General features: G+C 38.9%; 1 protein-coding gene across 1 annotated transcript in view; it reads left to right on the top strand.

The window, feature by feature from the left end:
• Positions 1 to 12,500, top strand: part of pard3ab (par-3 family cell polarity regulator alpha, b) — a 79,351-nt gene that overhangs the window by 24,820 nt on the left and 42,031 nt on the right. The window contains exon 2 of the mRNA XM_048227303.1: positions 7,178 to 7,279. Coding sequence (XP_048083260.1) covers positions 7,178 to 7,279 — 102 coding nt within the window. The remainder of the gene's footprint in view (positions 1 to 7,177; positions 7,280 to 12,500) is intronic.

The following is a 12,500-nucleotide window of genomic DNA, read 5'->3' as shown; positions in this document are numbered from 1 at the left end:
TCTCTAGAAACAGGTGCTACAAGCTAGTTGTTTGAGTGAACGCTCTCTAGAAACAGATGCTACAAGGTAGTTGTTTGAGTGAACGCTCTCTAGAAACAGGTGCTACAAGGTAGTTGTTTGAGTGAACGCGCTCTAGAAACAGGTGCTACAAGCTAGTTGTTTGAATGAGCGCTTTCTAGAAACAGGTGCTACAAGCTAGTTGTTTGAGTGAACGTTGCGTCGTTCCAAAGTGGCCATGCAGCTTACTTTTGTAGAATTGGACCCCTGGGTTGGTCGCCAAACTTTAAAGGGACCCTATGTAGTTTAATGGATGTGTGTAGATAGATAGATAGATAGATAGATAGATAGATAGATAGATAGATAGATAGATAGATAGATACTTTATTGATCCCCAGGGGAAATTCAAGGGTATAGGGTCATTCCACGTCAATTCAACCAGGGCCCACACACTTAGGTCTCAAAAAATTCTGAAAAAAATACCAGGTGCAGTGTTTCCCCTACAATGTATTCATCAGCGGCGTAGCGCCCCTCCTGGAATTCAAGCACCACTGCAAAAAAAGACGCCTAATAAAAAAAAAAAACACGCAAGTGAACTTCAGGAACAGCTGCCGTTCATTCAGGTTTGATGTCAACAAATAATAGTAGGCTAACGTTGAAGGCGCAGTCACACACATTCTTATGCACCATGCACAACAACGCTTCTAAGTTAGCTTAAAACCGTGAGAATCAAGCAAGCCTCACATGCCATCACGGCATTAAAGTGACAGGCACTCAATTCGACTTGTACAGCACCAATACAGTGTAATGACATGAAGAAGTCTATATAGTTTATACAGTGCTGTGCAAAAGTTAAGACACCCATGCTGAAATTGACTAAAGGGAGGAATAAAAAACATTGCCTTTTGTCAAAAAAAAAAATAGGACATCAATTATTTTTTAATGTATCATGTATCGTAAATAAATAAATGTTATTATATAAATAAATGTCTTATGACTTATGCACAGCACTGTATGTTCTAAATAGTATTATTACACGGTTCTTCATAATGCTGAAGAATGCTCCGTTCACTTGAATAGGCCTTTCCAACGTTCGGCGGTCTGCTAATTCTCAATAACAGACCGTTTCTAAGTATAACAGACCGCTGTCAAGGAAAATGGGCTTTGTGCTTCTATTTCACGTCTTTCATATCACTACGCAAGGACTGGAACTTCATTCAAAAGTGAAAGCAGACGGTTGATCAGCTGTGTTCTAAAGAATGTTTGATTCAAGTTCAGTGTGTGCTGTTGTCGAACTATTTGTTTCTCACCAAAAGCCACGATGAAACGGTAACAAATAGGCTGTAGCCTAGGCTATGTAGGCCAAAGAGTCACATCGTGGGGAGTTTATTGTTTCGTTTTGGCAAGTAGCCGTGTAATAAGCAGGATAATGTATAGAACGCCGGTCCATTATTGGGAAAATAAGTCCCTTCAGGGCGGAACAAGACCCCTCCGCTGCGCGTCATGGTCACCATTTAAGGAGTATTAAGGAGGAATTAAGGAGACACACTGTAAAATTACTTTTATGTAAGATCAATACTTTCCAAGATACAGCCGGAGGGAGGGGGTGTCGATTTTGTTCGGCCTCTTTTTTTTGTCAAAGTTCACAAGCCCAAAGAGTAAGAACTAAACCATGTAGGAGGCTTACATTTTGCATGGTGGTACATAAATAGGAATAGTATGTAGCAAAATTGTCACGTTTGGTCTGGATGATCCTGCATGGTCATAGCTGTCCCTCAAAGTTGATCAAAATTTTATTGGAGTTTTTGGCTGGACTCTGTTTAGGCCTTTAGAAGACATAGGCTCTTGATTTATGTTCCTTATTGAGATGAGTAGAAACACTCTCACAAGTCTGAAAAATCATTTTGGTTCTCATTTTCAGAGCACCCAAACACCTTGTGGGAATATACAAATATTTTTTTTAAATATTTTTTTCTTTATTCTCCATGATCCCTTATTTTTAAAAACACCAATTTGATCAAACATCAATATGTTTTATATAGAGCTACCACAGTGCCACCTGTGGTTGTATAGAGTAACCTGTATCGATTACATGTCTATTGCGATACATATCGCTATCATTTTATCGCCCAGCCCTAGTAGGACCACAAACTGGTTGTACTCGATTCTCTGATAACGCTGTAGGCACACAAACTGGTTGTACTCGATTCTCTGATAACGCTGTAGGCACACAAACTGGTTGTACTTGATTCTTGATTTTCGATTCCCACCATACTCTTCATCTACAATCTAATTCCTTTGATCCATCACTGTTACTCTCCTGCCACACACACACACACACACACACACACACACTCTCCCATCCTCCACTGTGTTTCTGGCTATAATCGTGTCTATTTTATTATTGTAATATGGGCTGTCTCCTGTTCTGTAATCTCTGTGGAATATGGGCTGTGTCTCCTGTTCTCTAATCTGTGTAGAATATGGGTTGTCTCCTGTTCTTTAATCTGTGTGGAATATGGGCTGTCTCCGGTTCTGTAGTCTGTGTGGAATATGGGCTGTGTCTCCTGTTCTGTAATCTCTGTGGAATATGGGCTGTGTCTCCTGTTCTCTAATCTGTGTAGAATATGGGCTGTCTCCTGTTCTTTAATCTTTGTGGAATATGGGCTGTCTCCGGTTCTGTAGTCTGTGTGGAATATGGGCTGTCTCCGGTTCTGTAGTCTGTGTGGAATATGGGCTGTGTCTCCGGTTCTGTAATCTGTGTGGAATATGGGCTGTGTCTCCGGTTCTGTAATCTGTCTGGAATATGAACTGTCTCCGGTTCTGTAATCTGTGTGGAATATGGGCTGTGACTCTGGTTCTTCTGTAATCTCTGTGGATCTGATAGGATGTCCTAATGCATTTATATTTTGAAGGGTGATGCAAAGGTGTGAATACTGCCTGATGTTAATGAGTTTTATATTGATCTCACTCTCTCTCTTTGCCCCCTCTCTCTCTCTCTCTCTCTCTCTCCATCTCTCTCCCTCTTCCTCCCTCTCTCTCTCCTCCTCTCTCTCTCTCTCTCCCTCTCTCTCTCTCTCTCCTCTCCCTCTCCCCTCTCTCTCTCTCTCTCTCTCTCAATTCAATTCAAATTAGCTTTATTGGCATGACAAAAAAACATTGTGCTGCCAGAGCTTACACATGTGGTATAATTGTACAGATTTAAATATTATATTAATAAAAAAATAATAATACAGTGTGTCTCTCTCTCTCTCTCTCTCTCTCTCTGTCTCTCTGTCTGTCTCTCTCTCTCTCTCTCTCTCTGTCTGTCTCTCTGTCTCTCTCTCTCTCTCTCTCTCTCTCTCTCTCTCTCTCTCTCTCTCTCTCTCTCTCTCTCAAATTCAAATTAGCTTTATTGGCATGACAAAAAACATTGTGTTGCCAAAGCTTACACATGTGGTATAATTGTACAGATTGAAATAATAATAATACAAATAATGGTAAAATAATAATAATAATAATAATACTAATTAGGCAAAATAAAACAGTGGAATGTAAGAAGGAAAAGGACTCACTTTCTCAATCTTTGACACTCTGTCAGGAATTGTACTGCTATCGTAGCACAACTGTGCCCTCCCAACAAATATGGGAGCTGGTGTTCATTGGGTAGCACGGGGAATTGGAGAGCAATCTTGCCAATGTGGTCAAAGAATTCTCTCCTAACCAGGGTGTAATTTTTACATTCTGTGAGGAAGTGTAACTCGTCTGCTACTACTCCTTCGTGGCATTGTAGACACAGCCTTTCATCTCTTGGTTTCCATGTCTGCCTGTGCCGACCCCTCTCAACTTCCAGAGTGTGCTCACTAATTCTGAAGGAAGTTAGAAGTTTCCTTTTTTTATAATCTTTGATATTTGTTAAATATGGTTCCAGTTCATAATTTGTTTTTATTTTTTGATAATAGTTCAATTTGTTGGATTTTTTTTAATTTTGTCTAGCCAATATTTGTAATATTCATCTTTTGTTAATTTCTCAATATGTTTTAACTTTGCTTGAGACATGTCAGGTGTATTCAAATTCAAATTGTGTTTTGATATAAGATAATCAAAAGGATCTCTCTCTGGGTGGGTTCTCCTCTGTAGAAGGGCACTGTGATTACATTCCTCTGGTTTTGAGGACAGTACATGGCAATAAAATTTGCATGCTCTTTTTTGTATATCAACTAATAGTGGATATCTTCCAAGTTCTGCCCTGCATGCAATATTTGTTGAATTCCTTTGTACCCCCAAGATGTTCTTACAGAATTCCAGGTGTAGTGTTTCTGCTGGGCTTTTGTCCCATAGCTCATAATTATTTTGATGTTTTATGCCCCAAATTTCACTACCATATAAGATTTTGATAACTGATCAAAAATCAGTTATCAAAAATCTTTTGCCACAATTTGATAGGGGTGTTGTATTGGTATAGTGATTTTCTTATGCAATAGTATGTTCTCCGTACTTTGTCAACCAGGTCTTTAATAGCCAGATTAAAATTGCCTGTGGAGGAAATATTTAGGCCCAAATGGTTATAATGTGTCACTTGTGAAAGTCTGTTTTCACCAAGGGTGAAATTATATTTATTCTCTGTTGAACGTGTCTTTTTTTTAAATATCATTATTTTAGTTTTTTCTTTATTTATGGGGAGATTCCAAATTTGAGAGTAATTTTCCAGGATTGACAGACTCTCTTGTAGCCCCTCCTCAGTTGGGGACAGAAGTAGGAGGTCATCCGCGAACATGGAGACACTTAATGTCTCTACCCCCGATTGTGCCTCCTGATATTTTCGATTTTGCTATGTCTGATGTTAGATCATTTATATATAGATTGAAGAGTATAGGGCTAAGACTACAACCTTGCCGAAACACCTTTGGATTGTTTAAAGTATGACATTCTTTTGTCATCGATTTTGACACAACATCTGTTGTTTTTGTATATATCTTTTATAAGGTCATAGATTTCCCCCCCTATCCCATTTTCTATCAGTTTAAGTAAGAGTCCATCATGCCAGACTGAATCAAAGGCCTTCTTGAAGTCTACAAAGCATCCAAAAAGTTTTCCTCTGTTGGTGTTCTGTACATATTTTTCACTTAATGTCTGTAATGTATATATGTGGTCAGTTGTTCTGTGTTTTGGCATAAACCCAATCTGAGAGTTACTTGTTTTGGCATAAACCCAATCTGAGAGTTACTAAGAATTCCACCATTCTGTTGTTTATGATGCTACAGAAAAGCTTTCCTAAGTTGCTGCTTACAGCAATGCCTCTGTAGTTGTTTGGATCTAGTTTGTCTCCGTTTTTGTAGATTGGTACGATTTGATTTTCTTTCCATGGCTGTGGGAAATGACCAACAGCTAGAACCAGATTGAAAAGTTTGAGAATGGCTTGCTTCAGTATTGGACTGCTGTACTTAATCATTTCATTATGTATCCCATCGCACCCACATGCCTTTTTGTTTTTTAGGGTTTTTATTTTTTCGTTTAGTTCAGCTAGTGATAAAGGGGTGTCTAGATTGTTCAATTCATTTTTTACTTTTGATTCCAGTTCTTTTAATTTATCAGTCAATTGTGTTTGGAGTGGATTTAGTTTGTCTTCACTGTAGAGGTGCCCAAAATGGTCTGTCCAGATGTTTGCATCACATAGGGGGATCTGTTTAGTTTTTTTGGTGATCTCAAGTTTGTTCCATAACTCCCAAAATGAATTTTGATCGACAGCATCTTCTATATCTTGTAGCTTTTTATTCATGTACGTGCCTTTTTTCTGTCTTAGTAATTATTTGTATTTGGTAAGAGTTTGTTGGTATAGTAACCGTGTGCTTATATTTGTTTGTTCCCTATGTTTCTTATTTGACAGTGCTCTTAACTGTTTCTTTAATGTTTGACATTCTTTGTCAAACCACTCGTTCTTTTTAGTTGTAGATTTCTTTTTCTTGTATTTTTTCTTTACTTTTAGTGTTTTGCTGGCCACTAAATTAAAAATTTCAGAAATATTTTATGTTGCTAGGTTTATGCCTTCTCTATCCTCTTGAAATTTTGTGAACAAAAATGTGTATATTAAGTTTTCAGTTTCGGTACTATTGAGTTCAGTTTCATATTGAAGCACACTGTCAGTTCCCCATCGAAATTGAGTTGGCAGGGGATGGAGGTTAGTTTCATGTTTTTTGGGATGTTTCTTGTTTGACTCTTGTTTTTAAACTTAGTGTGATGTGGCTGTGGTCTGAGAGTGGGATTTGAGGCATAACCATAAAATAATTAATGTAGCTTGGATCAATATCTGTTATTGCATAGTCTACAACACTACTACCAAGATGTGAGCAGTAGGTGTACCTACCCAGAGAGTCACCTTTCATTCTACCATTAGTGATGGCGAGACCCAGACTTTTACAAAGCTGAAGCAGCTGTTTGCCATTTTTGTTAACCGTATTATCAGCGCTCTGACATGATCTTTAACATTTGTTTTCATTTATTTGAGCTTCAGTAATATATCCATAGCCATTTGGGTTTATATAATCTTTTTCTGTACCTGTTCTTGCATTCAAGTCTCGCATAAGCAAAACTGATCCTTCAGATTGGAATTGTATGATTTCTGATTGTAGAATTTCAAAGGTTTCTTCAGAGTAGTAGGGTGATTCAGATGGGGGTATATAGATGGCGCATAGATAGATGTCAAAATCTGAGAAAGTGAGTTCCTTTTTTAGCTTAATCCATATATGTGACTTCCCCTTTTTTACAGGACAAATATGATCAGTAAGATTATCTTTAAACAGTACCACAATTCTCCCTGAATCTCTTCCACATTTTACTTTAGGATGTTTAACAGAAGGAATACAGAGTTCCTTGTAATGTGGAATGGAGTTAAACTTTTCTCCTCCTTTACTCCATGTTTCTAACAGTATTACAATATCTGAACTATTTAGAAAGATTTACAAAGTCAGGATGTGTACTCTTTTCACCAAAAGCAGATGAGTACAACTCATGTATATTATAGCTAGTATACTATAGCTTATAGCTCTCTCTCTCTGTCTGTCTCTCAATTCAAGGTAGCTTTATTGGCATGACAAATATTTCTTTGCATTGCCAAAGCAGGACATCAAACAATACAATACAGAACATACGATAGATAAGACATTTCTCTATAAGACGTCTCTCTCTCTCTCTCTCTCTCCAGGACTCCGGCTACTGGCTTCAGGTCCACCGTTTGGAGCACAGTGATGGTGGGATTCTGGATCTGGACGACACACTGTGTGACGTAGTAGATGACAAGGACCGGGTGAGTGTGTGTGTGTGGACCGTCTGTGTGTGGGAGTGTGGACCGGGTGAGTGTGTGTGTGTGTGTGGACCGTCTGTGTGTGTGTGTGTGGACCGGGTGAGTGTGTGTGTGTGTGTGTGTGTGTGTGTGTGTGTGTGGACCGGGTGAGTGTGTGTATGTGTGGACCAGGTGAGCGTATGTGTGGACCCGGTGTGTGTGTGTGTGTGGACCGGGTGAGTGTGTGTGTGTGTGGACCGGGTGAGTGTGTGTGTGTGTGTAGCTGTGTAGGATCTGATGCCCCCATAATACTTGTAGCTCATTACCACACGTCTGTGTTCATATGAAATGCATGCAAGAACACCGGTGCCCACACACACATGCACAATACACACACACACAATATACACACACACACATGCACAATACACACACACACAATATATACACACACACACATGCACAATACACACACACACAATATACACACACACACATGCACAATACACACACACAATATACACACACACACTTGCACAATACACACACACACAATATACACACACACACTTGCACAATACACACACACACAATATACACACACAAATAATAATAATAATAATACACACACATAATAATATACCCACACACATGCACAATACACAAACACACAATAATATACATAATAATAATAACAATACCCTGTATGTATGTATACAAGTGTGAACACAGCCTGTGTGTGTGTGTGGTCATTGGGAATGTATCAGTGATGCACTCAAAATAGAGCAGCTTGTTTATCTGACCCTGGACAGATCTTTATTTGGGCTGTGTGTCTTTGCTTCTCCAGCCGACTGTGTGTGTGTGTGTGTGTGTGTGTGTGTCTGTGTCTGTGTTCGTCTGTGTTCATGCCTTTCATTGTCTTCATCTTTCAGACTATGACCTTACACATGTGTAGTGATCATGTGACCATTCCTACATTTTGTGTGTGTATACATCTGGCTGACATACAAGGTTTCTATTTAGCATTGACTGCACAGGAAACCATGAATGGTGGGCTTAATTAGTGTGTGTGTGTGTGTGTGTGTGTGTGTGTGTGTGTGTGTGTGTGTGGTGGTCAAGAAAGAACTCTTTCAGAAATGTGCACAGTGTTGGATTCTTCGGGCCGCACAGAATTTGGGTGTCCACTTGTACCCACCCACACACACACACAACACACACACACACACACACACAAACACAAACAATAGCAGTCTGTCATTTGTTTTTTCACCACTTCAGCTTCACATGAAACAGTGTGTTTGTGAATACACCTTAAATAACTTTCGTTATATTTATATATTTATAAGAGTGTGTGTGTGTGTTTGTGTGTAGGAGTGTGTGTGTGTGTAGGAGTGTGTAGGTGTGTGTGTGTGAAGGAGTGTGTGTGTGAATGTGCATGTTGTGAGTATGATTGTTTTCTTTTGAGTGTATTTGGGTGTTGTGCTGATCCCACTGTGCCTCCTGGTGGCCATTTGTAGCTATTGCACTGTTGTGATTCAGGGTTCAACGTGTGTGTGTGTGTGTGTTAAAGTTCCATTTAAAGTTGACTGGTATTTAGCACTTTTAACACTTTTATATAAAGCGATGTGGACTTGTAACGGCGGGTTGGGGAACCGAACCTGCAAACCTGGGCCAGCTGATTGATAGATTATGTTTAAAATTATGCTTCAAATGCACGCAGGGTCCCCCTGCACTGCACCTGTGGAACAGAGAACAGTCACAAGCACACATGAACAGCCAATCAGAGAACAGTCACAAGCACACATGAACAGCTGTGCATAGAAATCTCAAACAGATAGACAAATAGAAATAGTAGAACTCATGGCAACCTGATCATTAAATAAGACAACACTGAAGCAATTAGGGTGAAATGGCTGAAAATTATATTTTCCACAAACCTAATTAATGTTATAGTGCGATGGCTTGCATCATCACTGTGTGTGGTGGAGAGAATATTTGTTTCATGAAGTGGCATTAGCCGTAGTTCTGTTTTAGAGATTAGATTAGATTAGTACACACAGAGACAGTACGGTTACTCGAAGAGTTAGCAGTAAAAAGAAGAGACAAGAATTAGACAAAATGCACAGTAAACAAACTCTATAAAGTGCTATACAGCATACTCACTATAACAGACAAACTCTCTATACGTAAGGGATTACGGCCGCCGAGGTGTCTTGTTATACGGAATTAATGGACGAGGGCGAGAGGCAAAGAACTCTGTATAACTATACATTAATTCCGTATAACTGGACACACCTCGAAGGCCCTCATCCCGCTTATCACCCGGTTGCCACCGGAAAGCCTTTACAGCACGCAAAGGAAACACGCGGTTGCGTTTTAAAAGTAGCCCACTAGTTCAGCTTGTTGTACAACTTTCGTTGGCCCTATAACAGCGATAGCATGGACAGTTAGCTTGTTTACAGTTCATTCCATTGTTGCGAAGCCTGCCCTCAGGCTCAACCGTCGTCCTACTATCGTTGTTATAGTTACCTTTCATAAGCATTTATATGGAACGCCGATTAAACTTTTTTTACCAGATCTACTTCATAGGTGTCCCATTATTCAGAATTAAAAGCCACCCCGCCAGCCAATCAGAAAAGAGTATTTCTTCTCTCCAGGTGATAAAGTGCTATACAGTAATACTCACTAAGAGATCAGCTCTATAAAGTGCTATACAGTATAAATACTCACTATAAGAGATCAGTTCTATAAAGTGCTATACAGTATATACAATACTCATCAAATTCAAGGCTCTAACGCTTGCCTACAAAGTAGTCTCCAGTTCTGCTCCCACCTACTTGAATGCCATCATACAGACATACGATACCTCCAGACCGTTGCGCTCCTCAGATAGATAGATAGATAGATAGATAGATAGATACTTTATTGATCCCCAGGGGAAATTCAAGATGAACGACGTGTAGCTCTACCACCGGTACACTCAGGTGAATCCAAACTTTTCTCATCTGTTGTTCCTCGTTGGTGGAACACTGCTAGTTCCTACAGGGTCATTCCATGAAATCGGTGCCTTTTCAACTTTAAAAATGTGAAAAATATAATTGTTTCAAACTGATTTTTTTCAGTGCCCATTTAATTAACACATCTTAACATGACAAGAAATTGTGTTGGGCCATCTCAAGCTATGCATTCATTTTTTACCATTCACTTATTACATAGAATGTTGTAGGATAGTAACAGGACTGATGGTAACAGGACTGATGATTTCATGGTAAATTGCTCCTTTCTAGCTAACAGGTCAAGGTTAGGGAAGCACATGGTATGTAATCTGAAAGGTTATTACTTCTAGATATAGGTAATATCAGTATTGATAAATAATTGTTTATATATACACTTTAAAAAATGGTAACAGGACTGATGTTGTATGCTCGCCCCTCTCTCACAACCCTGATAAAACATGAAAAATAGGACATTTAAGAAGAGAGAAAAAGTTACCCTTTCTTACACTGTGGAATCTCTTCTTCTAAATGATGTCACTTCCTTGAAATTATGTCACTTCTAGTTTGTACCATTATTTTATAAGGGGTTTTAGTGAAAGTAACAGGACTGAGATGAAATTAAGGGACGATGATAAATGACTTATATTTTCTAAGAAAACATATCTATTTATGTCAAAATCATTGCTTAACAATGAGATTACACTTAAATATAAATTACACAATATAAAACTGTGAAAAAATTGTATCATTTTACCAACATTTTACAACTGAGAAGTGCTGTTGAAAAAGAAAAAACATAGCGTGGGACAAGCCAAAATCAACCAAAATCCTTACCCATAGCAAATATTTATGTGATTTTAATAATTTTAACTTGTATTTTATTGGGTTTACTTGGTCTTATATTTATGCATATGATCTATAGTAACATTAAGTTTTTTAAATTACATATGTATTTGTTGTTAAAGCAACTTTAGAACTGATTATATGTTGTGGGACGCAAAAGGCACCGATTCGGTGGAATGACCCAGAGCAGGGACATCCCTCTTCATTTTCAAAAAACTCCTGAAGACCCAGCTCTTTAGAGACTATCTCCTCTCATAGCACCACTTACAACAATGTCTTGAACTGACACTCAACTGTTTAAAAACAGCACTCACTGATGCACTTATTCTTACTGTACTCTACCGTTTTTAAATTGTCCTAAAATTGTTGAGAGAATTGCTTTAAAACTTAAACTGTTACCATGTTGTTAGTCGCTTTGGTTAAAAATGCGTCAGCCAAATGTAATGTAATGTACTCATTATAACAGATCAACTCTAAGTGTTATACAGTACAATACTCACCATAAGAGATCAGCTCTATAAAGTGCTATACAGTATACAATACTCACTATAAGAGATCAGCTCTATAAAGTGCTATTCAGTATATACGATACTCACTATAAGAGAGCAGTGTTTCCATACATTGACTAATCTGTGACGGAGATGTGTCCGAAATGTCCGTCACACAATAATGTTCTACTATTTGAGATCAAATCCTTTCATTAAGCTCTCTCGTAACGAGCTCACCGCCCCTCCTCTGAATGTACATTTAACAATTGTTGTTGTCACATAAGAATTGCATCTAAGACAACGGGCTAAATTGCTATTAAATCCGCTTAGCATAGTGACCATGCTGAGCAAATTTGTTCAAAACTGCTGCATTCAAGTTAACTCTGCTAAGGTCTTATCACAACATAGTTTAGTCATCCCAATGCTCCAAGTTAAGTTATGCAATCAAGCCATATCTCTCTAAGCTAACGTTAGAATACTGTTTGGATGTCGATCTTAGCATGTCTTAAACGATTTCAACTAGGCTCCTCGTGCAGTGCTCTATTCATTTTATTGACGCTGACGCTGAATGTTTGCAAAATCCTGATGTAAATGGAAAAGTGTTTTCCAAGACTCAAACGTGCTTGTCCCAAGGAGGAGGAGTAGGAACCTGCGTAGAAAACACTATGAATTGCGTTCACACACAAAAGTACCAAAGTAACAGGCCAGTTAGACCTACTTACTACCAAGACAATCAACTTAAACCTACACACCTACAATGCATTAACCCCCCCCCCCGCCCAAGTCAGCTATACCAGCACAAATTGAATGAGAGAGAGAGGAAGAGAGAGAGAGAGGGAGAGGGGAGAGGGAGAGGGAGAGGGAGAGGGAGAGAGAGAGAGAGCGCAAACGAGAGTGCCTAAATGCAGCATCAAAGAG

Source organism: Alosa alosa, chromosome 19, assembly GCF_017589495.1.
Source record: "Alosa alosa isolate M-15738 ecotype Scorff River chromosome 19, AALO_Geno_1.1, whole genome shotgun sequence".
In the NCBI taxonomy this organism is placed as follows: domain Eukaryota; kingdom Metazoa; phylum Chordata; class Actinopteri; order Clupeiformes; family Clupeidae; genus Alosa; species Alosa alosa.
Note: the sequence above shows the minus strand (reverse complement) of the source record. Positions and strands in the feature narration are given on the sequence as shown.